This window comes from Marmota flaviventris, chromosome 11 (genome assembly GCF_047511675.1).
Source record: "Marmota flaviventris isolate mMarFla1 chromosome 11, mMarFla1.hap1, whole genome shotgun sequence".
NCBI classification, from domain to species: domain Eukaryota; kingdom Metazoa; phylum Chordata; class Mammalia; order Rodentia; family Sciuridae; genus Marmota; species Marmota flaviventris.
This window is the reverse complement of record NC_092508.1, coordinates 2,479,532-2,504,735: the sequence shown is the minus strand read 5'-3', so window position 1 is coordinate 2,504,735 and position 25,204 is coordinate 2,479,532. Positions and strand designations below refer to the sequence as shown.

The following is a 25,204-nucleotide window of genomic DNA, read 5'->3' as shown; positions in this document are numbered from 1 at the left end:
ATGAAGGAAGGGCCCACGAACCTCTCACAGCCCCGAGGGCTCCACTGGCTTGGACTCAGCCCCATCCCACCCCCCGTGGCTCACCCGCCTCGAAGCTGACCTCCCATGGCTGCACCCCACGACGTGGGAGAGGACAAGCTCAGCTTCCTCCAGGGGAAGGATATGGCTTTCCGGGAAGGTGTTTGGGGCAGTTTCCATGCAAACACCAGGATGCTTTTAAAAATAGACAGACCTTCCAATAAAAGCTCTTAGAGCGCGAGTTTCAGGCATTAAACTGGTGCAGACAGTTTCAAAATCAAACCTTCCCTGGGCTCCGCGGCTGGGGGTGCTGAGGGCTGAAGCCTGGGTGCCCGGTCAGGCTCCTGAAGGCCTTGGAGCGGCCCTGGTTCCTCGGGAGCCTCTCCATTGCCTGTGGCGCTGCAGCGCCCTCTCTGCTGCCCTCGCTGTGACTGCCATCTGCCAGAACCCCCGTGTGTGGTGTTCAAGCCCTCGGCTCCTTAGAATGGAGAGGTCGCGGCTTACCCACACAAGGACCGCTCTGGGCAAGCTGGACAGAGTGAGCCGGGCCTGTGGGCGGCTCCGGGCTGCGTGGCCACCTCCTGGCCCTGCAGCTCCTCTCCTCTCCGTCCTCCAAAGCCCTCTGCCCAAACTCTGCCTGGCACTGGGTGGGGCTGAGTGCCAGGGGTGGACAGGAGTGGGCCTGTGCTGGCAAGTCACGCGGTCAGGAGTCCCGTGGCCGTTATTGAAGAAACAAAGGTGACGCATCTGCCACGTTGAACCTCCCCATGTCCTGCCTGCCTGTGTCCGTGAGGGTCCTGTCTTCCTGGGTGCAGATGAACTCTGGCCCCAGCGGACACGTCCACACTGTGCACAGCGCAGCTGCTGGGGTCAGGACTTGGTTTGCCGAGGGGCTCACTGTCTTTTTTTTAAGAGTACTACTCCTTTCAAAATGACGGTTAGGGGCCGGGGCTGGGGCTCAGGGTAGAGTGCACACCTAGCCCCCGTGAGGCCCTGGGTTCCATCCTCAGCACCACATAATAGAAATAAAGGTATTGTGTCCAACTGCAATAAAAAATAAATATTTTTAAAAATGAGGGTTGGTTGTTTTTTTAAAAACTTAACCCTGATGTTCAGTATCTTTTCAGGTCTCACCGGTCACTTGTATACCTTCCTTGGGGAGATGTCTGTTTTTGTGGGTGCTTATTTTGTTGTTTATGTGGCCAGAGCGGAAGTTCAAATGGGTGGTGGCAGATAAGATACAGATGACATGGAGCCCCCCACCTTGCCCACGGCTGCTGCCCGCCTCGCTAGCATCCTCGAACTGCTGTGCCGCTGTGGTCAGCTGCTCTGCTGAGAACGGACGTGGCAGCTCTGGTTCACCCCCCACCCCCACCCCCAGCCGTCCTCATCTGCTGTCTCTAGGGGCCTCATGAAGTGGAGTCCTACAGTGTCTGTCCTTCTGTGACTCCGTATTCACTTGGTATAATGTCCTCAAGGCTCAGCCATATTGCAGCACCTCAGGGTTTCCTTTTGTAAGGCTGAGTAATATTCCATTATATGGATATGCAACTTTTTTATCCATTCGTCTGACAGATCCCTAGGCTGCTTCCCTCTTTTGGCTATTGTGAAGGATGCTGCTGTGGATGAGAATGCACAAGTCCTTACTGTCAATTCTTTTGGATGTGCCCAGGAGTGGACTTGCTTGGTCACATGATGATTTTGTACTTAGTTTTTTGGGGACCCGCCATATTGTTGGCACATTCCCACCAACTGTGCCCAAGGGGTCTGATTCATCCACATCCCGTGACCCCTCTTGTTGTTCTCACCGTGCTCTCCTTAGAGGAGTGAAATGGTCCTGCTTGGTGGTCTGGCTTGCATTTCCCTAAGATTCTTGATGTTTAGTATCTTTTCAGGTCTCACCGGTCACTTGTATAACTTCCTTGGGGAGATGTCTGTTTTTGTGGGTGCTTATTTTGTTGTTTATGTTGCTGTTCACCCTGAGGTGTGCTCTGTAGGGTGCTGACTCACCAGCTTCCCACAGGCAGACTGATCCTGGCCTCGCCCTACGCAGCAGCCAGAGCGGAAGTTCAAATGGGTGGTGGCAGTTATCTCTGCAGACAAGGTGGCATCCGGGCTCCTGCCCTCTCTCCTCTGTTGGCCTCTGGGGCAGCCTGAAGACCCACCCCAGGGAGGCATGTGACAATGTGCTCTTACATTTTACTTGGCATTTTAGCTGTTTCTGTGTGAGGACAGTCAGGCCTCTGTCTATCACATGGCAGGAACTGCAGCTCTGGGACATTTATTTTCTCACCATGTCTTGATTTTTTAAAATTTTTTTCTGTGCCTTGAAAGGTCTTTGCTGTGCTAGACAAAGCAAGAGGGATGTTGTATAGATCAAGGTGGCGTGACATTCATGAGGAGAGGGTCGTGATTCCCCATGCCACGAATGGGGATAGGGACGGCTCGGGAGGACAAAGCAGTGATTCCTCCTATGGGCCTGGACGGTCCGTCAGTCCACCCAGCTCAAGTCCTTGGCTGCCAGCCCACCTTGGAAGCCAGAGGTCAGGGGACAGAACTCTTTCACACCAGAGAGGTCCCACCATGGCACCCTGCTGGTGATGTTGATGGTGCAGACAACCGGAAATGAAAGGTGCCCGGCACATGCTGTGACCTTGGGGTCCTGAAAATGGGGTCACAGTTTCGGTAAAGTGGGACAGTGGACTTTCCACTTGCTGGCTGCGCACTGCCGTGAGCCGAACAGGGGTGGGATGCGGGACACCTCCCACCAGGGACCAGTGGCACCACTGTTCTTAGGGCAGTGGCAGAGGTCCATGGGGGGAGCTGAAGGCACAGGAGTGAGGCTCTGCTCAGGCCACTTAGTGCCTTCCCACGAAGGCTGATGACGAACAGGGACAGTTACTTTGGTCCTCCTGGGACCAGAGAAAGCAGCACCATTACGCTGGATGGAGACAGGCCCTTAAGCCGGGTACCCGCGGGAGTCACCAGGAGCTTTGCAATACCTGTCGCCCAGGCCACAGCCAGGCCAACTTCAGGATCTTTAAAGTTTTATGAAAATTGTGGAGAAACATACATTAAAATTTACCATTATGACCTTTCTTTTAAAAAAATATTTATTTTTCAGTTGTAGTTGGACACAATACCTTTATTTTATCTATTAATTTTTATGTGGTGCTGAGGACCAAACCAAAGCCTCGCACGTGCCTGGCGAGTGCCCCCATTATAACCTTTCTAAAGCATGCAGTTCAATAGTGTTAATTTGCAATTTACATCATTGTGTAACCAAACCAATCTCCAAAACTTTTTCTTCTCAAACTGTTCCCATTAAAACTAACTCGGGGCTGGGGCTATAGCTCAGGTGGCAGAGCACTTGTCTCACATGCACAAGGCCCTGGGTTCCATCCCAAGCACCACAAACAACAACCACCAGCTTCAGCCACTTAGTGAGGCCTTAAGCAACTCAGCAAGTTCCTGTCTCTAAATAAAATATTTAAAAAGGCTGAGAATGAGTCTCAGTGGCTAAGTGCCCTTGGATTCAATCCCAAGTACAGAACACCCCCCCCCCAAAAAAAAAAAAACCAAACAAAAAAGTCCCACTTACTCCCCATTCCTCCCTCCCTCCCCCAGCAACCTGGCACTGGCACCACCACTGCCCTCCCCGTCTATGAATCCAGCCCCTCTGGGGGCCTCAGAGGAGGGGGATCATGCAGTATTTGTCCTGTGTGGGCTTATTTCACTGAGCATGGGTCCTCTGGGCTCACCCATGTAGCCTGGGTCAGAACCCTCTCTTCTGTAAATGGAAAGCTATACGGGTGGACCAAGTTATGTTTATCTTTCTGCCCATTCATGCACATTCAGGTCATTTTTGGCCGTCAGTGTTTTTGAGGCTTCAAGAGCTCCAATGTGCAGTTGTGGAGCAGAGCCAGAGATCCAAGCACACCCTGGTTCCCTGCCAGGCAGTGTCACAGGGCGTCACCCTCAGTGGTACTCACTGTTGTTATCAAGCTCAAACACGTTTCCCCAAAACACCCAGCAGGGTCTGCCAGGCCTGTACCCAGGTGGTCCCATCCTCTGCATCTGGGCCAACAGGACTGTGCCTCTGAGCCAGCCTGGGCATGGGCCCTGGGGGTGCCTGTGAATCACAGCTCCCACCAGGAGGCTCCCGCAGCCCAGTCTGGAGTGTGTAGCAACACCAGGCTGGCCAGAGAGTAACTGCCTCCTCTTTGGGGGTGGGTGGTGTCTGGCCTCTGGTCTCAGCCTGCTGCTATCCTCTGCCTCTAGAACCTGGGATGCTCTTCACTCTCCTTGAGTGCTCCCTGCTTTCTCCACTGCAGTCCACCTCATGTATGGAGAGTGGGCAATGGAAGGAGCTGGGGGTATCCATGCTTACGAACCCCATCGCAGCATACAATTTGACAATGGTGCAATATCTGAAATTGCGAGTGTGCAGGAAAAGTCATTCGTTTGTTCACTAATGCATTTAGACACTTGATGCAATTTGTCAGCGCTACCTGTAATTAAATAAGACAAGATTCCTGGTTCATGAGAGGAATTGTGGGAGCATTTATCCATCACCTTTACACATTCCCTTCCTTGGCCTTGCTGCTAAGAATACGTGGAGCGACCCCAAACCTGCGACGCCCTTCAGGGACTGCTTCTGGCCGCCGCAGTGCAGGTGATTGCACTGGGCACGTGGACCCCTCGCAGGCGGCCCCGCCCCTCCCACAGCCCCTCCCCTCCCACTCGCCCCGCCCCTCCCACACGCTCCGGCCCGGCCAACCGACGGTTCCCGGCCGGCAGATAGGGCGGACTCAAGAGGACGCGTTTTCCCAGGCTCCTCAGCCTTCTACGTGGACGCATCGGCGCGCAGGCCCCCTCAACGCTCTCCGCCCTTGAATAGGGCCGCGAGACCGGAAGTGGAGACCCCGACCTGCGCCGGAACCGGAAGTGATCGCGGCGCGCTGCTTCCGGCGGGCGGGGCGCTCTCCGGCCCGGGTCTCCGGAGGGCAGATTGGCCGCTTCGGGGCCGAGGCGCGGCTGGTGCACCCATGGCGGAGGGCGGCGGCCCCGACGGGCGGGCAGGGCCGGGGCCCGCAGGTAGCGTGGGCGCGGGGCCGCGGGGCCGCGGGGTTGGGTCCGGGCCTGCCGAGGCCAGGCCGCCCGCCCCCAGGACCGGGCCCGGTAACTGCCGCCGCTGGTTGCGCGGCTTGCTAACCCGGCTGCTGAAAGGGCGCGGGGCCGGAGGCCGCGGCGCGCAGCCTGCGGCTCGCCAGGGACCCGGCACGTCCAGCGGCAGAGAGCCGCCGCCCCAGCGCTGGAGGGAAACCGCAGGAGAGGGTCCCTCTGTCCCCGGTGGGACCCCCTCGTCGGCACTGTCCGAGCTCCCGGGCGCCCAGTGCCTCACAGGTCCATCTGCTGGTTCCCGAGAGTTCCCGCCCAGAGAGTTGATCACCCTTCACTCGGGTGTGCAGAAGGCTCGGGAGAAGGCTGTGTGGATCGGCCTCCGTGCGCGTGGCCGTTCCGTCCCTCCCTGCTTCCCCCACGCGTTCGGCACCCTCAGCTGGGGGACTGCAGTGCGCAGAGGGGCCCGCCGTGGTCGGTGTGGACGGCCGCCCCGGGGACGGCCAGCACCTTGGGTCCAGAATGCCTCATGTGAGAGTGAGATACTGGAGTGGAGGGTTCAGTTGGAAAGAGGGCAGACCGCCAATTCCCAAGGTAGAGAGGGTCCTGGGAGGACAGGCCGGCCTTGCCCCTCACAGGGCCCCTTTTGCATCGTGTGCTGTACTGTTTTGTTAGTGTGTTAGAGGGAGGGGCGAGGTTTAAACGTTATCCCGGGGTGATTATGTGGTCACTGGAGTAGCTAATTAGAAAAATGTGAACGTGAAGTTGTCTTTGACTCTTGAACACAGGCAGATTCTGAAGCTGCAGTGAGCTGGGCCAGGGGGTGGTGTAAAAGGCCAAAAAAGGGAGGCCCCCCAGGGCTTCATAAAGCCCTCCGTAGGTCTCCTGTTCACAGTCGGTGGTTGCCCTGCACCTGACTTCTTCCCACTTCTGCTTTGAGCCTTTTCACCCAATGTTAATTGCACCTATGGGATACTTACAGCGGAGGAAGACCACTGAAGGAGGATGAGGTGGTGGCTTAAAGGGCTGTTCTGCTTCATGTCTGCCTGTTGATTTGCTGCAGGTCTGCTTATGGGATCAGAGTGAGAGAACGGTGTGTTTTTGAATCTTGCTGCTGCTTGTGGCCTCTGCTGATGGGTCTGGGTCGTCTAATCCTGGAGGGCAAAGATACTTACACCCCCATTGTACCTGTGACTGACTCTTGAATACAGAAGGTACTCCAGGGAGATTTGAGTTGCGTACAAAAGGCAGCTTCTTCAGGGAAGTGCTTGGTCACACACTAGGGTAATATGGCAGGGCAGGGACTTGAATCCAGGCAGTCTGAGTTTCTGCTCTCTGCTCACACACCTGTCTGTGCAGTTGTTGTTGCTGAACTCTTTTAAGTATTTTGGAGTTTCTTTTGGGCAGTGGTGTATTTGGGCCAAGGTGTGAATGAAGACTCAGTTATATCCAAATAGGTATCTAGTTGAACAGGTACCTTTTGTTTAATACCCTTTTCCCTCCTCTCTGATTTTGATGCCCCTTTATCACAAATTAAGTTTTTTTATACTAATGTCTTTCGGGACAGTTGATTCCGTTTGATCTTTTTATTCTGATAAAATTCTGTCTGTTATCTAGTAGGGTGAGTCTTTTTTTCATTATTCTTACTAAAATGGTATTCTTCCTTATATTTATTTAATAAATAAGTATTCTTTAATATTATTTAATAAATAAATAAATGAATTTTAGAATATTTTGTCATATCTGATATTAAAACCCTAAAAAGATCAGTTAAACTTTATTTATTGGTTAAACTTTGTTTAAAATTTCTCTATTATTGAATCTTCTCATCCTGGTACATGGTATGATTTTTCTATTCAACCTAGTTTTCTTCATTGACTTTTAGTATATGGGGTTGGATTTATATTTATGTCATATATTTTAGTTTTCCTTTTTATTAAAGTGTAGCTCTGTAAGCAAAGTGCACTCATCTTAGGTTACTGTCTGAACCTGTCCACTTTCATTGATGTAATGGAATGATGTAACAGAGGCAGTCTAAATTCATTAAAAAAAAAAAAAGAGGCTTAGCTGGGCATGGTGGTGCACACTTGTAAGCCTAGCTACTTGGCAGCCTGAGGCAGGAGGATTACAATATCAAAGTCAGTCCCTCCAAATTACAAGACCATGTTTAAAAATAAAAAAGGGCTGGGGATATAGCTCAGTGATAAAGTGCCCCTGGGTTCAGTCATGAGTACTGCCAAGTACACACACACACACACAGATTATTGATTTTATGGTCTTGGAAGTCTAAACAACATGGCCAAAGCTCTGATGAATGTACCCTGCCTCCTTTGTCTGCATCACCTCATGGCAAATAATGGCAAACATAATGGTGGACACTGTGATCACATCACCAAACCAGAAGCCAGCGACTGGGTAGGGCCAGGCTTAGGTTTTTACAACTCTCTGATGAGAACTAACCAGTGTCCCATGAGAAATACCCAGTCACTTCCAAAGGTACTCTCCCACTGACCTCCCATGAGCCACAGCTTTTCCAACACAGGAACCTCTGAGGGTACAGTAGCGTATGTGATGAGTCATGTTTATATAGACAGAGTAGCATGGTGTAGCATCTTCCTGTTGCAGGCCAGGCCACAGCACCTGCTTAGTGCTAGGATATTGGCACATGAGTCTCTCTGTGATGGAGATGACTAAGGTTCTCCTTCATAGTTCTCTAGGTTTAATTTTAAGATATCCTTATATACTTAGGATAAATTAGAGTAATTACACACTAGATTTTTTCTAAATATATTTTTTTTAGTTGTCAATGGACATTTATTTATTTATATGTGGTGCCGAGGATCGAACCCAGTGCCTCATGCATTCCAGACAAGCGTGCTACCTGCTGAGCCACAGCCTCAGCCCCAAGATTTTTTTTTTGATACAGTAGTTTTTGTTTCGGTGTCGGGTTTCAATTAGCGACTAAAGGCTCAGGGGTTACTCCAGTTAAATTGGGCTAACTGGGCTGCACAAAATAACCACACAAGAGACACAAATACCTTTTTCTTTGGGGTCGCTGTGACAGCTCCTCTGACCTTAAGGGACTGCAGGAAGAGAGAGAGAGAGAGTACGTGCTGTCCCCTTTTATTGAGGAGAAGCTATTCAAATGAGGCAAGGGGTCAGATTTTAGTGGGCTGAGTCTGTCTTCATGATGTCCACTGTCAGCAGGTTGACTGACACCTGGGTAGGCCACACCCAAGGGCACAGTAAGAGAAGGGGACACACACAAGGCACTTGTATGTGGAAGATTCCATCCTAAGCAGGGCAAGGGGTTATATTACAAAGGAACAGGTGAGTGTAGCTTCACCATGGGGCTGTAACAAGACACACCCATGACGAGACACTGACCCTCGAACCCAAGAAGGGTGGGGAAAGCTCTGCCACATTGCTTGATTAGAGCGCCTCAGCACCCAGCCAGGGAGTGCGACTCAGTCATGTGTACGGTTGGTCTCCTACATTTTGGTTTGCTAATATTTTTATTTAGGATCTTGCTTCTGTATTCTGAAGTATGTTTGACCATTGGTTCTGTCATCTTTTTAAAGTTTGTTTTAAAAATTAGGTTTGGTGTCAGGAAGGTGCTAGTTTTATAAGGGAAGCTCTCTATAGTCTTTTCTGTGATTTATCTATTGAGAGTTTGAAAGCTCCTGTGTAGCTGGAAGAGGCAGAGCTTAGTGCAGATGGTACGTCTTTTTGGTTGGCCTTTCGATGTTTCCAGTGCTAACAGGGGCCCCTCTCTTCAGTGCAGGTCCTAATCTGAAGGAGTGGCTGAGGGAGCAGTTTTGTGACCATCCGCTGGAGCACTGTGAGGACACGAGGCTCCATGATGCAGCCTACGTGGGGGACCTCCAGACCCTCAGGAACCTGTTGCAAGAGGAGAACTATCGGAGGTGAGCATTGCTGCCCAGGCTGCTCCAGGTTCTCAGGCCCCTTTGGCTCTGCGTGGATCTGTGGTTCATGGTTTGCTTTGCAGACCAAGCCCCTGGTGCTTGGAGGAGCACATTCCAGCTTTTGAGGATGGAAGGAAAGGAGATTGCGGATGCATAATCAGAGTTGTTAAGAGGTGACTGAATAGTGGCAGGGATCTGAGTTCAAATGAAGCTCCATCATCGTCCTTTATATTTTTTGGCAGCTCCTGGCCTCTCTGGACATCAGTTTTCTCAGTGCTGTTCCTGATGGTGGCACTGTCACCTTCTTTAGTAGGCCTTGCCCTTCTGAGTGTCCTGTGCACCCACAGCCACCTTCCTCAGTTGGTTTCCTTTGGTGCTCTCTGGCCTGCAGTTGTCTGCTGTGGGCCGCTGTCTTCACCCCAAAGATGTGGGGTTCCTCCATGTTGTTCCCCTGCCTGTAACTTCTTGTCTCTTGATTTGCTGTTACTCACCAAAGTCCTGCCTTTTTCTCTCCCTGTGTAGGTCACTGGGGGGGGCACCCAGCCTGCCTTCTCTCTGGAGTGTTCCTGGTTGCTTTGTATGTCTGGGACTGGAGTCCCAAGTACATTTTAAACTCAAAACCCCTCTGTATTGTTTCTGGGTTTCAGCATCCACTTTAGAACTAGGTGGCAGTGATTTGATGGAAGTGCCTGTGTACTGGAACCAGTGCTGCTGCTTTCTGTTGATGGTTCCTAAGAAAAACGTTGCGAATAGTCCAGGAAGATATTCCTTTCTCTTTGTCCTTCCATTATCCTAGCGTTATTTCATGACAGCAGATATCAGTACTAAAAAAAAAAATCTACCCGTGTTTTAACTTACTTAATGTGAAGGACTCACTGTCCCCGCTCAGTTAATATTGCGGATGTGATGGTGGAGTGAAGGAGGTCCCTCCAGGTGTTTCATGTTGCTTTTCTGTGGATTTCCCTCCTTTTTTCTTAGATTCAGCAAAACTCTTATGATATTTTTCTTTTTCTTTCTTTGGTAATGAGTTCTGGACTTGATTGGCTTATCCAAGCTGGTACTTAGCTGAAGGGCTAGTTTGGGGACATGCTGCCTACCACAGGTGCCTGGTTCAGTGCTCTGGGTTCCTGAGCTTTGTTCTGCATTCTCTTGGGAGCTAAAGGTGAAAAACTGCGTCTCTGTTGCTGACCTGGGGGGGTCAGTGGAGGCCTTAGTAGTGTCGTCTGATGGTTGCACTTCTGAGAGCTAAGTCTGGACAGTTTCCTACGGCTGACAAGGGCTACATTCCCTGTGCCATCACAGTGACTCCTCAGTCACTGATTTATTGGTCACCTAGGCCTGGTGATAATGGCAAGGCCCAGACAGAGCCCCAGCCTCAGCCTTCACAGCATGTGACTGGTGAGAGGAGCTCAGATCCCTGAACTGGCTTCCCACTGAGGGTCCTGTCCATGCTGTGCTGTCTGGTGCCTTTTTTCCTCCTTTGTAGAGGAAAGTGCTTTGGGTCAGGAAATCTAAGAACTAGGACTCTAACTTCTAATGCTGATCATTCCGCCTGAGCCCCGGTTCCTCATCTCCAGAATGGGATCTCAGTGCCTGCCCTGCCCTTCCCTGCCCAGCTCTGCCCATTGCAGCCCAGCCCAGCCCTCACAGGGTCAAGACTCACAGAAGACAAGTGGAGGCATTGTTAAACCTGAGGGATTTAACAGTGAGTGATTGGTCCCCTTGGGCAGCCTCTGTGTCACATTGTCATTGTGAGAGGGCAGAACAGCCAGTCTTTCCTGGGGGCATCTCTCACAATTCCCTGTGTTCCCCTGTAGCCGCATCAACGAAAAGTCTGTCTGGTGCTGTGGCTGGCTCCCCTGCACGCCATTGAGAATTGCTGCCACCGCAGGTCACGGGAACTGTGTGGACTTCCTTATCCGAAAGGGAGCCGAGGTGGACCTGGTAGATGTAAAGGGGCAGACCGCCCTATATGTGGCTGTGGTGAATGGGCACCTGGAGAGTGCCCAGATCCTTCTCGAAGCTGGTGCTGACCCCAACGGAAGCCGGCACCACCGCAGCACCCCTGTCTACCATGCCTCTCGAGTGGGCAGAGCTGACATACTGAAGGCCCTCATCAGGTCAGTACTGGGGTGCTCAGGCCTGCTGCCGGGCACACGGCCACGTCCTTGACGCTCCTGCAGCCCCCACTGTCACTCTCCTTGCTTTCTGTATTAGTTTTTCCCTCTTTAAAATTAGACTTGCCACTCATGTATTTGGCTAGTATTTTAATAAGGCTACTTCTTAGCTTTATCAGTTTTCTTATGTTTCTGCTTAATGATTCATTTTTATATACTTTTTACTCTTTATTTTTCCCTTAAGATTTTGCGATGAATGATTTTTCATTTTTTTCTTGATTAATAATGTAAACATTTATTTATTTACCTTTTTTTTTATAGCCTTTGCCACGTCCTCTAAACTTCCTTTTTTCATTGTTAAATTGCTGAGATTATTATTTTTTAAATAATTGAAGTTGATTTCCTCTTTGATCTAGAGTTATAGAGGAGAAAGTATAATATCACTTTCTAATTTTATTGTAGTGTGCTCAGGTAATGTGGACCCTATAGTTCACATTATTTATTAAACTCAGGCTACATTGTTGTGGATGCTTGGGCAAAGCACATGACCATGGGTGTTTTATTCACATAGTACGTTTGGTAGCCTAAATTATTCTGTTTAGAATCCCTCCTTTTTTTTTTTTTAACATTTAAAAAAAAAATTTTGTGTGTGTGTGGTTGTAGATGGACAGAATACCTTTATTTTATTTGTTTTATTTTTATGTTGTGCTGAGGGTCGAACCCAGTGCCTCACACATGCTAGGCAAGTGCTCTGCCACTGAGCCATAGCCACAGCCCTACATTTTTTTTTCTTAATTATAAGATCTGCCAGAAATTTAGAGAAGTTTGTTAGTCTCTAATCAACTGTTGTGACTTTTGTCAGTTTCCCCTTGTGTTTTGCTTTAAATAATTTTGATGTTTCCTGAACTCATAAAATTATTACTTATAATTTGTTATCCAAATGAACACTACTCATTTTTATTTAAGCTCATTTACATAGCATTATATAATATTTAGTTTTAATCTTGAATTTAACTAGCTGTGTGTGTTCATATAGAGTTATTTGAATTCTGGAATTCTGTTTTCTGATGTAGTTAATATCATTGTCATAGCTGATGTTAGCATCTATTCTGTTGTCTGCTTTTTAAATTATTTCCTTTATTTGATATCTCGTATGTTTTTTTGCTTTGTTTTGTGACAGGGTCATGCTAAGTTGCTGAGGCTGGCCTTGAACTCACCATCCTCCTGCCTCAGCTTCCCAAGTAGCTGGGATCAGAGGCATGTGTCAGTGTCTTTTGTTCTATGATAGTGTTTTCTTTGCTTTCCCATCCACTATTTTAAGGTTTTCATTTATAGTGGAAGCAACATCACCGTGTGGGCTTGTTGGTCTGGGTGCTTGTCCTCAGGCCTGTGTTGCCTGAAAGCATCACTTTGGCTTCTGGAGAAAGTTCTTTTGGATGTTTGGAGTGGTGCTGACGAGACAGAGAATAAAACGTGATTGTTGGTGGATTGCTGGCCAGGCATTTCTGTAAGGGAAATCTGCTCCTCCATCTCCTGCACGCTGGGCATCCTCGTCGTGTCTTCCTTCATATTGACCTTTCCTGTTTCAGTGAAGTACTCAGGTGAAGACATGGCTTTTGAAACATCCCAGGACTGTCTGGGGCCAGTGAAGGCTCGAGGAAACAGGTGCTGTGCTAGCGGTCTGAGGCTGCTCGTGGTGAGTCCAGAGTTGGGTATCACATCTTGGGCAGGAGGCCTGCAGAAGTGAGGCTGTGTGCCTGTCACCTCCTATCAGATTGCATGATTTCAGTTGGTCACATTATTGCCGGTGCTCACTTTAATGTGGTGTCTGTCAGATTTCTTAATAAAAATTCTTCTTCTCTTTGTAATTAGTGTTTTGTAGAGGCACTTGGCCCCCGTACAGATATGTATATGTGTCTCGCCTGTGCCTCATCTCAGAAGTTTGTTTACTTATTAGTGTAGACTCGTGGTTTCTTAGATTGTCAAGTGAGCTCCTGTGCAGTGTTACTGTTATTTATTTTGATGCTCAAATTGTCTCATGTTTGGCCACTATTAGCTGCTTCAAGCCAGCTCTGTGTCCTTTGGACATGTCCTGCCTTTCTTTGGGCAGTTTCTTTTTCAGGTAATGACATATTCAAGTCTCATCTTACAGTTGGCCCCAGTCAGTCTTGCATTCTCTTTCTCTAAGGACTCAGTCATCTGTTGTAGGGCTGTGTTATGCTGCCCCGCTGGCCAGCTGTGCTCCCTCTCCTAGGGTCTTGCAATGGAAGCTGACGCCGGGCATGGTCTAGGCTAACCGAGCGAGTGTTTAGTGTGTCTGAAAAGAACGTCCTTCCTGTTGGGCAGGACGTGACAGCACCAGCTAGATGGTCAGTGGGGCTCATCGGTTTCTTTTTACTTTGAATTTTTAGGGATTGTTTTTTATTTAATTTTATTTCACTACGCAAAATATTTACAAGGTTCAGATCAAATCTATGAAACAGTTATGTTTTAAAAAGTGTAACTTCTAATCTTGTCTTCTTTGTCCTGTTTTCTCCCTCCCTTATAGGTAACCGTTTACAAAATTCTGCGGTTTATCCTTTCATTGTCACCAATAAGCAGACACACATGTGTGAGTGTGTGCTACACACCACACACTGTGACCATCCTGCTTTTCTCCCTTACTCGTGCGCTCTGGAGGCCATCCCAGAGCAGTGCGGTTCCTCCTTACTTGTCACAGCAGAGCCCTGCTGCTTTCAGATGAGCCACAGTTCAGCCAGTCCCTGCTGATGGGCATGAGGGAGCTTTCCTGTCCTCAGCTACAAAAGGTGGTGCGTCAGTGAATCTCCTCGCTTGTGTATCTTTTCATAGTTTTGCAAATGTGTCTTGGGAATCTAGATCCCAAGAAGTGTAATGGATGGGTCAAGGGATAAATGCATGTGTGATTTTGGTAGCAATTGACAGTTTCCCTTCCATAGAGATTGTTCCATTTTATATTGCCCCAGCAGTGGGTGACCTTAAACTGGTCAGTACATTTTTGGATTTTCTCCCAATGTGAGAGGCGAGAAGTGGTATTGTGGCATAGTTTTTAATTTGCATTTCTTTTCTGACTGAGGATGAGCATTTTTTCATGGGACTAAGAGCCATTTATAAATGTCCATATCTTCAGCTTGTTTTTTCAATGAAGCGCTGTTGATTTTTGCCATTTAGAAGATTTCTATGTGTTAAAGGTATTAACCCTTTATAGCATTTTCCCAATTTTTAATTTTTTTGTTTTATTTATTTTGTGCAGTTTTTTTTCTATGTAAGAAAGTTTTTTGGTTGTTAATTTTGTGTAGCCATAAGGCAGGTTTTACCCAGAGGTTTTTTTCCTGATTTCTACATGGTTTCATATTTTTTGTATTTTTAATTCTGATTGATTTGAATTTATCCTGGTGCAAGTCCATTTGTCCCCTACTTATTTGAGGTACTACCTAACCATAGCCTGCATTTCTGTATGCAGTTTGGTCCATTTCTGGGTTTTCTGTGAGATTCTGTGGTTCTTTCTGTTGGCTTGTCCACGTGCCTTTGTTTTATAGGCCTTTATAGCAGTCTGTGCTTGAGGTAGGGCTGCCTCCCCTGCAGTGACTTTTTCATCTTGTTTTATCTTCCAATTGCATAATCAGTTTATATGGCTCCAAGGATGCCATTTGTATTTGCTTATATTTGTAACCAGCTTAGTTTAGGAAAGGTATTTTCACTTAACAAACAAACACAGGGAAAAGTGATATTACAGTGTTGCTTATGTGGCATGTCTCTGTTCTCTTAGGCCTGGTTCTGTCACTTTAGTTAGTGTTTTACATTTTCCTCATGCAAACTTTGAACATTTATTAAGTTTATGCTTAGTTTTGTCATTTTGACATTTATTTTGCTAGCACAGAGGACGTCTTCTCTTCCCTTTCATCTTTCACTTGGTTTTGTGTGTATGCACAAAGGCAGTGTGTAGGCCTTTGTGGAGACTGGTCGCAACCGTGAGTGGGAGGCATTTTTGTCTCACTCGTCTGGTTCTTTCCTTGGCCCCAGTGTACTGTTGGACCTTTAGTACCAGTGCACGGGGCGGCCAGCACCTGGGAGTCTGTACACAACTTCTGACTCATGGGTGGAGGAAATATATTTCATCACTCGAAGGAAATCCTAAGTGTTGAGTTTTGTCACAGGCACCTCCTTACCTTTGTATCTGTGGAGATAGAGGATTTTCTCCTTAGTTCTGTTAATAGGATGGATTGTGTTGTTAATGGAGTCTCTAATGTTGGAACTAGCCTTACATTCTTGGGATGACCCCAGGAGGTCATAGTATATTGCTTTCTTAATTATTTTCTTTGCTAATATCTTACTGAAAAATTGTAGCTTGGTACTTGTAAATGAAGCTAGTTGGTAGTTTTTCTTTGTATATGTCCTTTGTCATGTTTGGGGATTATTGTGCTGATTTCATAAGATGAATTTGGAAGTTTTCCTTCTTTTTCTTCACTCTGAAGTAGGTTCAGTGGTCTTGGAATTCCTAGATCTGTAAAGATCAGAAGGACTTCCCACAGGAGGTTTTTGGGTGAGTGGTATCCACATTTTTACTTACTGCCTTATCTTGCTGGAAGGAATAAGCTTTAGTTGTCCCTTGGCATCTGTGGAGATTGGTTCCAGGATATTTTAAGACCCTGGAGGACACTCATCTGAGGATGCTGAATCCCTCCTAGAGAACGGTATTTGAGCAGAACCTATGCACATCCTCCTGTAGACTGTCAGTCATCTCTAGATCACTTAAGGTACATAATTTAACGGAAGTGCTATGTGAATAGTTATCTTGCTGTATTATTTAGGGAATAATGGAAAGAAAATGACCGTTCATGTTCAGTACAATTTTTTTTTCCAAAGGTTTTGATCCGCAGTTGGTTGAATGCTCAAATGCAGGGCCTGCTTATGTGGAGGGGTGGCCACATTTGTGATCTCCGGAGCCTCCTTGGCTCTCGTTGTCACTGTGTTAAAGCCTTCCTCCTAAGGTGACTGGGGCAGTCTTTGTGGACTGGTTAGTCCACTGTAAGCCTGATTTTCCTCTCCCCTGTAGGTATGGGGCTGACGTCGATGTCAACCATCACCTGACTCCTGACACCCAACCCCCCTTCTCCAGGCGGCTCACCTCCCTGGTGGTCTGCCCCCTGTACATCAGTGCGGCCTACCACAACTTGCAGTGCTTCAGGCTGCTTCTGCAGGCCGGGGCCAACCCCGACTTCAATTGCAATGGTCCTGTCAACACCCAGGAGTTCTACAGGGGCTCCCCTGGGTGTGTCATGGATGCCGTCCTGCGTCATGGCTGTGAAGCAGCCTTCGTGAGCCTGCTGGTGGAATTTGGAGCCGACCTGAACCTGGTGAAGTGGGACTCATTGGGCCCAGAGTCGAGGGGCAGAAGGAAGGTGGACCCCGAGGCCTTGCAGATCTTTAAGGAGGCCAGAAGTAAGTGGTCAGAGTGTTCTGATGAATAGTTTGGTGGGATTGATTGAATGAGCAAGAGGTAATAATTAAAAATAAAACAAAACAGACCCAATTAAGCACTTGGCCAAGATCCTCAGTTGGGACGAGCAGTTTTCCAGAATGGCTGTTCAGATTAGTCTCTTCTGTGATTCTTAAACACCATGAGCGGATAACAGAAAATCTATGAAAGTGCATGTATGTTTTCAACATATTTAGAATTATCCTCTCTTTACCCCTTTGCTCTGCTTTGTGGCCACAAATTGTTAGTCATTGATTTCTTTTTCACGTGGCTTTAAAAAGAGCAAACCTATAAGCCCATTTTCTAGGGTTCCTCACATCCCTTTCTTTAGCTGCACTCAATAGCATTAGTTTGAATGATGTGATAAGTAATTTTTGTTAGAATAAAGTCTGTAGTTTGCTCATTTTTGAAGGAAAGGTTTTGCTAAATGAATAAGTTGATGACAGGGAGTTTGGAATTGATCAGTGAGCCTGCTGGTGCACTTGGCCTCAGTAGCTCTCTGTGGGCCTCAGAAGCTGACCTTGTTGTCCTCTGACCTCCAGGCTGCGTGCCCCTTCCCCATTTCTGCCTGGATGCCCAGTGTCCAATAATGACTTCTTTTCAGCTCTTTACCTTTTGCACAGATCGTTAACCTTGAAGCCTTTTGTTGTTGAATTCACATAGGTTGGTTCATTGCTGCGTGCTCTTGTTCAGCTCTTCCAAAATTAGTTGACTGGTGAGGCTGGGAGCTGTGCTGATTGAATTCAGATACGTGTTCTTGAGTGTCACTTGTTACCCTCTTCACCAACCCAGGCAGGAGCTTGGCTATGCCTTTTTGACCCAGAGCAGATGGTCAGCCTGCTCCCCTCATGAATCCTCAGTTCTTGGCCCTCAACTCCCTTGGAGCATCTGAGACTCCCAATAGTGAGGGTCAGTTGCTTGCATCTGCCTTCAGTGGGCAGCTCTTATTTTGTCTAGGGTTTTAAATGTAGTAGAGAGAGGAGGTGCTGTTACAGTGAGCAGATGCCCCTGGTTAAGAGGCTGTGGAGATGGAAGGAGCAGATAAGATCCTGCTCCCAGGGCTGGCCTGGGCATTAGTGTGGCTCTGTCAGTCACAGCCAGCCTTTGGCTTCCACAGTGGGGACAGGAATTTATCTTCCCTGATCTCCGTTTCTTCCCACAACTCTGCAGGCATTCCAAGGACCTTGCTGAGTTTGTGCCGGGTGGCCGTGAGAAGAGCTCTTGGCAAACACCGACTTCATCTGATTCCCTCGCTGCCCCTGCCAGACCCCATTAAAAAGTTTCTACTTTATGAGTAGAAGATGCAGGTGATCTGAGGGAGAGCCACCGCTGATGCCTGCATCTTGTGAACCATCCTGTGCTGCCGATCGCTGGTGAAGAGACGGCCTGTTCTCATGGACTGTAATTCCATCTCAGGTGCTGGGGCCACGGAACAAACAGTCCTTGGGTCATTGTCAGCAGAGAGGCTCATACAAAACTTAATTTTGTTCTTCCTAAATACTTCTGTTTTGGATTTTTGCAGTTGTATGTTAATGAAATGGGCCATGAAGTTGTGTGCAGGTGTGGGTGAGACTGGAGGCCTGCTGATAGCCCCAGTAGGGAAGACTCCTAGCACTTTCCAGAACTGTGCTTTTATTTATTTTTCTACTTTGCAATTTAATTATTCTATTAAAACCTTATATCTAAATGAAATGGAGTTTTGGTAAAAAAAAAAAAAAAAAATTAAGTAGGGAACAGAAATGCAGTTCATGAACTTGCTAGTTTGTTTTCCCTGCTTCTGGGGTTGGTGTGTGCATTCGACATACCCCTACTTCCTACCACTCTCATGCTCTTTTTGTGAGTTGCCTTCATTCAAGGATGGTTTCCTGGCTGCGCGGGCTGTCAGTGTTATCTGGGTGTGGTGGTCACGGTGCACGACTTATTCTCATACCTCCTGTACCTAGCCTCCTGCCAATGGTGTCAGGAGTTTTCTGCCTTTTCACTTTAGGAAGCTTCCAGACTGTGACTGATTTAAGGAGGCCCACAGAGAACGAACCAGCCAGGATATGGCAGCCTACTTTTAGATGGGGACCATCCTAACAGCTGTCACTGCCAGTTATAATGAGAAACACCTGAGGCGCTGTCTCCAGTCCTTGGATGGTTCCAGGCATTCAGTTGCTGGTGTCCAGTGGACAACACATCTGGTGTTGGTTGACTGCCCTTCACTTTCTGGGCCTAGCGGCTTTGGTAGCTGTGTCTAGAGTCTAAGGCAGGGGAGAGGAGTGAGGCCAGAAGTCTTTCCCACTTGTCCAGAGCTGGCAGTTGTGGAGAGATGACTGTCACTGCAGGTATCTGTGGCTGTGTGGGTGGGGCTTGCTTCCTCCCTCAAGGCTGTGCAGCCAGGAGTGAAGGTCACTGGCAGGTGGGGCCAGGGTCTGTGGCCTCAGAGCATTTCCTAGTGAAATGTTATTTAGCCAGTTGAAGCCTCTGAGGACTATTGTCAGGATTTGTGGTGATTCTAAACTTCCTAAGTGTTTAGAATTTCTGCCACGTGAAAATCTAACTTGTCAAAATTGATGATATGTTAATAATTCTTAGCATCACATGTGTTTTAGCCAACCAGGCAGGTGACATATGGCCTTTATGTTCTAGAGCCTAAGGATGGAATTGTACCTCTTTAGGTGTCGTGGGTGGGCTCCCTGCCAGAGCACTGGGCACCTTGTGTGGACACATGCAGCTCTGAGGGAGAAGCCAGCAGGTGATTCAGAGGGAAAAGCCAGTCCTGGGCGTTTGCCCAGCTGTCGGAATGTGGTGGCCTGGATTCCTGAGCCCTGAGATTTGGCTCCATGCTGCCCCTGGGAGGGACTTGGGCTCAGGTCCGACTGAGTAAGAGAGACCTTTCCTAAGAGAGGAGAGAAGGGTAGGTGGGGGCCGCCATAGCTGGAGCGACGTGCTGGGTGGGCTCCAGCCCAGGAGAGAGTCAGGTGTGTTCTGTGAGGCACTCAAGGTAGGACTAGGCCCAGAGTTGGATGGCTTGGGCAGGAGCTTTAGTGAGTTAGGGGAGGTTATGTGGACTTCTGAGCCTCCTGCATATAGACCACCCATCCTGCAGGGGTCTCTTGTCACTGGAGATGGGCTGGCTATTTAGAGTTGAAAGTGCTTTCTGGAGTGAGCAGTTCACTGATGCCACTTGGAGCCCTTTCCTGATTTCCTGGTGAGGTTTCCCGCTTCTGCCCTTTGGCTCGGTGGGAGAGAAGCTGCAGGTGAGGTGTACCGAGGCTCTTCACACACTGAGGGGCTGTGTTCTCAGACTGAAGAGCAGCGCCCAGAGTGCTGTCTGTGCAGGAGTGCCTTGCTTCTGGTTACTGAACCGTCTCCCATGGTCTCGAGAAGAATGGAACCAACGGATCATCCATTTGGGCCAGGGAGGTAATGTGTCTGGGGAGAGAATGAATGAGCCAGGATAGTGGCCCACTCCTGGTCTTCCCCTGGCATGGGTTGTACCCCAGCTGGTCTGCAGGTGGCCAGGGTTGTAGCCTGTTTTATTGGTACTCAGGATTGAACCAGGGGTATGTTAATACCACTGAGCTACATCCCTGGCCCTTTTTATTTTTTATTTTGAGATAGGGTCTGAGTTGCTTAGGGGTCTGCTAAATTGCTGAGGCTGGCCTCCAACTTGCAATCCTTTTGCTTCAGCCTCCTGGATTGCTGGGATTACAGGTGTGTGCATCCTGCCTGGCTAGGGTCACTGCTCTTCATTTGCAGAGGGCATATTCAGCTTTCCCTTTGCCAATTTTTGTTTTGGAATCCCAACAACTTTGAGGTTCATCCTTTTGTTTGAGCCTTCATAGCTGCCAAACCTGGATCTGAGAATAGTGTTGGTAAACGACAAAGGTCATCTTCCCTGTTTTAGTGAGACTCACTTTACTAAAACTCTCTTTCTCTTTTGTTTTTAAGGATAGATTATAGGATAGGAAAGACTAGCTCCCTCCACCTGAGCACTTTATGAAGTCATGCTTCTAAGCCCTGGGACACTACATCCCACATCATGAGGAAATATGGATCTGGTGAGGTGCTGCCCGCCTGGCCCAGTGCAGGAGAGGGGCTAACGCACTGGAGGGATGAGCCTGAATGTTGTCCTCAGCCTTCCTCGGGCAGCTGCGAGCCACTAAATTGCACCCCAAGTTGTGGCTCCTGTGAGCATGGGGTGGCAGGTAGTATCGTACCTCTGAGAATTCAGCTTTGGAATCCTGGATAAGGGTTTTAGATGTATTTCCAAAAACCCATCAGTGTTTCATGTTGTTTGACTTTTCATTTTTGCCTGTGTTATTTATATAGCTATTTAAGTCTTGTTCCAGAAAAGACTTAAATAGCTATATTTAAGTGATGCTTGTATTTTGGTGTTTGTTTTGATGTTTGGTAATAGAGTGTCCCTGTTAAATAGGTCACTAGCAGTTTCTAACAGGACTTGTGTTTCTGTCATGAGGCTTAAGTACCATAAATTTAAGTTTTTCCTCTTTTTCCATGAATTGATCCTTCAAATAAAAAATTTGTGAAAGAGAAATTTACAGCAGTCATGGGCTTGCCTAGGGGAGGGACCTGCCCAAGAGCTGCTCCGGCCTGGGCTCTGTGGCTGTCCACGTGGCTGTGGGCGGGCGGGCCCTGTGAGCCCGCTCCATCAGGTGTGAGAACAGCTGCTGCGCCTCTCCCAGGCTGCACATGAGTCGCTGTTGTCAGGACTGCTGTCCCTCCTCATAGTGGATGTGCCTTTGAGGCAGTGACAATGCTGGGAGAACCTGTGACTGGGAGGCCCAAGCTTGACCTAGAGCTGCAACAGGGGAAGCTGGAGTCGCGTGGCCCACAGTGTGACCCTGGGCTGCGGGGGCTCTGTGCAGGGGAGCAGGATGAAGACACATTGATTCAACTGACAGGATTGTCTTAGATTCTGAAATCATGTCTTTTCTACTAGGAGGATAAAATGTCCTTTTATAAAACGAAGATGGCAGAGTGCAGTATATTTGCTTTTTAAAATGCTTTTGGTCATGGAGCAAAATGTTAGCTGCCCTTCGTGAATCGTCTTTGCAGCCTGAAGCTTGGGGCCTTCAGTGCTGCAGCGAGTGTGTATCTCCACCAGAGCTCCTGGGTCTGCAGTAGCCTGCCCTCTGGTAAAGGGTGTCGCAATGTTCCTGCTGCCTTCGGCCTAAGGATGAGACCTGAGATCCCCCATGGGCTTGAGAAGTGCAGATACTCTGTGCTAAGCCTCTGGCCACCGGATCCCTGAGAGACACAGGAAGTGGTGTGGACGTCTAAGGGTAGACTGCCCCCTCCCTCAGGCCCTGGGAGCCTGTGGTACCACTGAATGCTCATGATGATTCCAAGTGTGGCTCGGTGACCTTACAGGCTCTGGCTTCTGCCTCCTGCCTGCCTGCCCACCCACCCACCAGGCACTCAGCAGCCAGTGCTGACTTCTAGGAGTTTAGATTCTGCGCCAGTGCAGATTGCTCTCCTGGAAGTACCTCTTCCCACTGGCCCTCCTTTCTCTCCCTGCTCACTGGAGCCTCACTCCCTCCTCCCATTCATTCTGACTCCCTCTGTGCAGTAAAGTAACTGATATGCACGCATGGACAGAGGGACTCGTGTCCTGCTGCAGAATTCCACAGTGACGTGTGTCCATTCCAGACTGTTAGTGGGAGGAGCGAGTGGGGTGGCAGGAGGGACTTCCATTGCCTTACTGTGTGTTGCTCAGGGTCTTTTCTTCCTTAAGTTGCTTTATTTCAAGGTCCCTGTATACCAGGTAATGTGCACATGTGCATCAGTCTTGTTTGAATGTGATGTTTGTGATCACAGCTCTCTACATACAGGATGACATTTTGCAGCTGTAGTTTAGTCTGCTCTGCCCTGGGGTGTCTGCACATCTCCCACTGCCTGTGTTGGGTGTGACAGGCCCTGAGCCTCTGCCTGGGATATGCTGGAGAGATGCTCCCACCAACCCTGTTGCACTTTCTGCTTTGGTGGTGAACATGAATTTTCCTGCAGTGGCTGGAACCACGGCAGTTTTTGCTCTTGTTAAGAGCTTTCAAAAGTACGATGGAGGGCTGGGGGTGTGGCTCAGTGGTACAGTGCTTGCCTGGCATGCATGAGGCCCTGGGTTCCATCCCCAGTTCCCTGTCCCCAAAATGGTATGATGGACATTTTTGGTGTGTTATTATAACTTTAATAAATGCTTTTCCCCTTCTAATTCCCCGCAAATGCCTTAATTTTCTGGCCCGTATCTCACTGGGTGGAAGCGTTGGCCATGGGAAAGTGTTGGTATGTGCAGGTCCAGAAAGGGCTCTGAACAGCTTGCCATGCCTGCGGGGAGGGCTGTGAAACAGGTGCGCCCAGGGTCCAGGGAGGTATCAGATTTTGTGTGTGGGTTTGAACTGCCCGACACCTGGTGGGACTTGGGGGCTGAGGCTTCTGCTTTAGAGGTGTTCGCAGCCTGCAGCTTTCCAGCCCGTGCGGCCCTGCAGTGTACTGTGGGGTGGGCGAGGGAGACCTGGCGAGAGTGTGGCTGCTGGCCCTGTTGTTCTGAAGAGAGATGAGTCTTGTCTCCGTGTGTTGGGGGTGAGGGTGTGGAGATTTGGGATGAACCCCAGAGTGAATCAACTGAATAAAAAAAGGTTTGTGTGGACCCTCAGTGGCTCCTTGGTGTGCTTTCTTCCTTTTTGGGGAGGGGAGGGGTACCAGGGATTGAACTCAGGGCCACCTGACCACTGAGCCACATCCCAGCCCTATTTTGTAGTTTATTTAGAGATAGGGTCTCACTGAGTTGCTTAGTGCTTTGCTGTTGCTGAGACTGGTTTTGAACTCACAATCCTCCTGCCTCAGCCTCCCGAGCTGCTGGAATTATAGTTGTGCACCACTGTGGCCGGCTCTTCGAGTATCTTCTGTTTCTGCCACTTCCTCAAGCTGAGCCTTGCTCACCCTCCCAGTCTTTAGACGGAGAGGAAGGCTTCTGTCACACACGGCCTCAGTCCCTCTCTGCCTCACCAGGTTTGTGGTAGAGGTTGTTACTTTCCATTCACCATTGGTTCTCTCTGTCTGTAACACCAAGACTTTTAGTTTTGGGATGGATACTTGGATTCCCAGAGTTCTGGCAGCATTTCCCAGCCACCTGTGTGGCTAAACATGGCCATTTTTCATAGCTGCTTCTTGAAATCCCATGGAAATAACTCAATTTTTTTTTTGAAAGCATAAATTTACTAGGATGTCTTCAAATAGCAACCAAATTAGGACCTCCTTAAGAAAATAGACGAGTGGCAGCTGACTTAGAAACCCCGAGGAAACGGCGCATGAGAATCCAACATCCCGGGAGCTGTGGGGGAACTGGCCGTCCCGGGCATCTTGGGAAGGGGTGGAGGAAGGGTTGACGGGCAGCCTTTGGAGAAGCAGTGGCCTCCTGCCTCTCCAGCTGGACAGCTGTGCCCCCTCTAGCTTGGAGGACACGGACGTGCCCTGCTGGTCTTCACCTCGTGAAGACCTCAAGCAGGGTGGGAAGCAGAGGTGCCTCCTCTGGGGACTGTCTTCAGCCTCAGAGGAGAGACTGAAGATCTGCTGTGGCCAACACAGTGGACTCCAGCAAATGCCTGGAGAGGACCAAGACGTCAGTGTCCACGTTACCAGGTGCAGCAGGGCTGAGAGTCAGAAGGAAGCACTGTGCCGGCATGTCATCGCGGGGTTTCAGAATACTGGGCGACTTCTGGAAAGAATGAACAGTACACAGAACCAGTACCGGGATTCGGAATAGCCGAGGAGTTCCTGAATGCCACGCAGAGATAGAGAAATGTGGACCTTACCTCCAGATTTCTGAAGGGAGCTGGTTCCCAGGTAGATGATGTCATGTTGAGAGACTTGTGGGGTCTTTGAAAGTTTACATTCCACACACCCTTTCCTAGGAGATTACTAGAGTTTATGCTCCACCAAACCAAGAGAGTAAACCAAGGAAGGAGAAGTCGTGGCCCCGGGAGAGGCGAGGCCCGGGGTGGGGACAGCTGGTCCGTTAGACGTTAGCTCCAGAGAGGTGGTCTAGAGGACACCTGCTGCCCCTGTGTGCACTGAGCAGAGATTTGGGCAGATTTGGGGTGGAAATGCTGACAGGATCTCAGGAATCCAAGGAACATCAGGAAAACAGTGGGGCAAGAAGGAGAGGAAAAGTGAACCGAAGGAAGCCAGGACCAGCCATGATGAGTGTGGTCCTGACACTAGGGGGGGGACACGAGAACCCTGACCCGAGGGAACGGACAGGCAGGTGGGAGGAGGAGCCCGGAAGATGTTTGAGTGGAAGGAGGCAGCTCAGGGCCTGCCGGGCGGAAGGGGACAGCAGGCGGGAGTGGAGCCCCAGATGGACAGCAGAGGGCAGCCAGAAGCCCTGGAGTTGCTTCTTTCCAAGGGAAATGGACTTTGGAGAGACTCATCAGGCAAAAGACACAGGCATATACCGCTTGTGAGGGTGAATGCGGAAATCCAGAAGGAATGGGAGAATTCCTAGGAACATGCAACTTACC

The 25,204-nt window shown here is 49.0% G+C and overlaps 1 protein-coding gene across 4 annotated transcripts; it reads left to right on the top strand.

Annotated features, from left to right (window-relative positions):
* The first annotated feature begins 4,860 nt into the window (after positions 1 to 4,860).
* Asb1 (ankyrin repeat and SOCS box containing 1) lies at positions 4,861 to 18,177 on the top strand. Of its 4 annotated transcripts, none has more exons than XM_027951740.3 (5): positions 4,862 to 5,115; positions 8,924 to 9,065; positions 10,883 to 11,185; positions 16,257 to 16,642; positions 17,850 to 18,177. In XM_027951740.3, exons 1-5 carry the CDS (start codon positions 5,067 to 5,069, stop codon positions 17,975 to 17,977), a joined length of 1,008 nt encoding a protein of 335 aa, XP_027807541.1. In that variant the 5' UTR covers positions 4,862 to 5,066; the 3' UTR covers positions 17,978 to 18,177. The 4 variants fall into 4 exon arrangements, with proteins under 4 accessions (XP_027807543.1, XP_027807541.1, XP_071475599.1 ...); XM_071619498.1 differs by having other exon boundaries at positions 4,863 to 5,115; positions 10,957 to 11,185; XM_071619499.1 differs by lacking the exon at positions 4,862 to 5,115 and adding an exon at positions 6,336 to 6,353 and having other exon boundaries at positions 8,919 to 9,065; positions 10,957 to 11,185.
* The last annotated feature ends 7,027 nt before the right edge of the window (positions 18,178 to 25,204 follow it).

Coding starts and splice junctions, on each gene's coding strand:
- Asb1 (XM_027951740.3), top strand. CDS start 5,067: ATGGCGGAGGGCGGCGGCCCCGACGGGCGGGCAGGGCCGGGGCCCGCA. Junction 11,186..16,256: donor ATACTGAAGGCCCTCATCAG/GTCAGTACTGGG, acceptor TCTCCCCTGTAG/GTATGGGGCTGACGTCGATG. Junction 16,643..17,849: donor GATCTTTAAGGAGGCCAGAA/GTAAGTGGTCAG, acceptor ACAACTCTGCAG/GCATTCCAAGGACCTTGCTG.